The sequence below is a fragment of the Mandrillus leucophaeus genome, unplaced genomic scaffold (genome assembly GCF_000951045.1).
Source record: "Mandrillus leucophaeus isolate KB7577 unplaced genomic scaffold, Mleu.le_1.0 Scaffold235, whole genome shotgun sequence".
In the NCBI taxonomy this organism is placed as follows: Eukaryota; Metazoa; Chordata; class Mammalia; order Primates; family Cercopithecidae; genus Mandrillus; species Mandrillus leucophaeus.
In genome coordinates this window covers 2,895,604-2,897,867 of record NW_012102421.1, presented here as the reverse complement: position 1 = coordinate 2,897,867, position 2,264 = coordinate 2,895,604, and the positions used below count along the sequence as shown (strand labels likewise).

Genomic DNA, 2,264 nt, shown 5'->3' with positions numbered 1-2,264 from the left:
ATGGAATTGGAGACCACTATTCTAAGTGAAGTAACTCATGAATGGAAAACCAAACATCGTATGTTCTCACTCATGAATGGGAGCTAAGCTATGAGGATGCAAAGGCATAAGAATGACACAATGGACTTTGGGGGCTTGGGGTAAAGAGTGGGGGCTGAGGGATAAAAGACTACACATTGGGTACAGTGTACACTGCTCAGGTGGTTGGGTGCACCAAAATCTCAGAAATTATAATTAAAGAACTTATTCATGTAAACAAACCCCACCTGTTACCCAAAAACCTATTGAAAAAAAAAAAATCCCTGCTGTCAAGGAGCCCGTAGAATATCAACAATGACAGCAACAAAGACAATGTGTTCCAAGAGGAAAATGTGCAATGCATTTTATAAAATGATCTGATTTGACTCTTAGTCACTTTTATGATAACATATAATTAAACAATTATGTGAATTAGTCATGTATTTCCCCACGTAATGTACCTTTATACAGTCAACATCCCATAGTCAGCCAACATTGAAAAGTTTTAGAAACATATATAAAGAGAAAGAGAAGAAAAGCCTCTTGAACAAACCAACATTTGGGCCGGGAATAACTAAAGAAGAACAATGTGGTTATTCAGAAGTTTTGTTTTCCTCTTAGTTCTGTGCCTGCTGCACCGGTCAAATAGTTCCTTCATTAGGCTGAATAATAATGGTTTTGAAGATATTATCATTGTAATAGATCCTAGTGTGCCAGAAGATGAAAAAATAATTGAACAAATACAGGTAAGAACAAAATGGAATATCTTTCATTAATTTTTAGGTTTTTACTATTATTTTTAATTGACATATACTTGTACATATTTATGGCACAAAGTAATATTTCCATACATGTATACAATTTGTAAAGATCAAATCAGGGTAATCAGCATATTCAGCAGCTCAAACATTTATCTTTGCATTGTGTTGGAAACATTATAATATTTCTCTTCCAGCTATTTTGAAATACGCAACAGATTATCAGTAACTTTAATTTTCCTATTCTACTATCAAATACTAGAACTTATTCTGTCTATATAACTGTGCTTTTGTACACATTAACCAACTTCTCTTTATTTCCCCTCCCTCCCCTATCCTTTGCAGCCTCTGATAAGTATCATTCTACTCTCTATCTCTGGAAGATACCCTGGTTTAGTTCCTACATATGCATAAGAACATGTGGTATTTATCTCTCTGTGCCTGGCTTATTTCACTTAACATAATGTCCTTCATACTCATCCATGCTGCCACAAATGAAGCAATTTCATTTTTTTTTCAGTGACTAAATAGTATTCATTTGTATTTATATACCACACTTTATCCATTCATCTGTTGATGGACACTTGAGTTGACTTCACATCTTGGCCACCATGAATAGTGCTACAATAAACATGGAAGTGCAGATTGATGTCTTTTCCCTTGGATATATACCCACTAGTGGAATTGCTGAATCATGTGGTCATTCTACTTTTAGATTTTTGAAGAACCTCCATACTGTTTTCCATAATGACTGTATTAATTTACATTTCCACCAACGGTATATGATAGGTCTCTTTCTCCACATCCTTGCCAGCACTTTTTTTTGTCTTTTTGATAATAATCATTCCAACTGGGCTGAGATGGTGTCTCATTCTGGTTTTGATTCGCATTTCCCTGACGATTAGTAATGCTGCGCACTTTTTCATATACTTGTTGAACATTTGTTTGTCTTCTTTTGAGAAATGTCTATTCAGATCATTTGCCCATTTTAAAATATTATTATTATTATCACTTTGTCTTTGAGGTTTTTGAGTTTCTTGTGTATTCTGGATAATAATCCATTGTTGGATGAATAATTAGCAAATATTTTTCCCAAGAATTGGAATGTCGGCCAGGCACGGTGGCTCTCACACCTATAATCCTAACACTTTGGGAGACCGAGGCGGGCAGATCATGAGGACAGGATTTTGAGACCAGGCTGGCCAACATGGTGAAACTCCATCTTTACTAAAAATACAAAAAATTAGCTGGATGTGGTGGCACATGCCTGTAATCCCAGCTACTCGGGAGGCTGGGGCAGGAGAATTGCTTGAACCCGGGAGGCAGAGGTTGCAGTGAGCTGAGATCACACCATTGCACTCCAGCCTGGGCAACAGAGAAAGACTCTGTCTTAAAAAAAAAAAAAAAAAAGAATAAGTAAATAAAATAAAATAAAATGTTCACTCAAAACAAAAATAAACATGCTAAGTAGGGCAGAAAGATAGGGAG

At 35.9% G+C, this 2,264-nt stretch overlaps 1 protein-coding gene across 1 annotated transcript in view; it reads left to right on the top strand.

Annotated features, from left to right (window-relative positions):
* Window positions 1-500: 500 nt before the first annotated feature.
* LOC105541216 (calcium-activated chloride channel regulator 4) overlaps window positions 501-2,264 on the top strand; it is a 34,978-nt gene continuing 33,214 nt past the window's right edge. Inside the window, exon 1 of the mRNA XM_011982144.1 lies at window positions 501-764. Within this exon, the coding sequence (XP_011837534.1) occupies window positions 606-764 (159 nt within the window). The 5' untranslated portion in view covers window positions 501-605. The remainder of the gene's footprint in view (window positions 765-2,264) is intronic.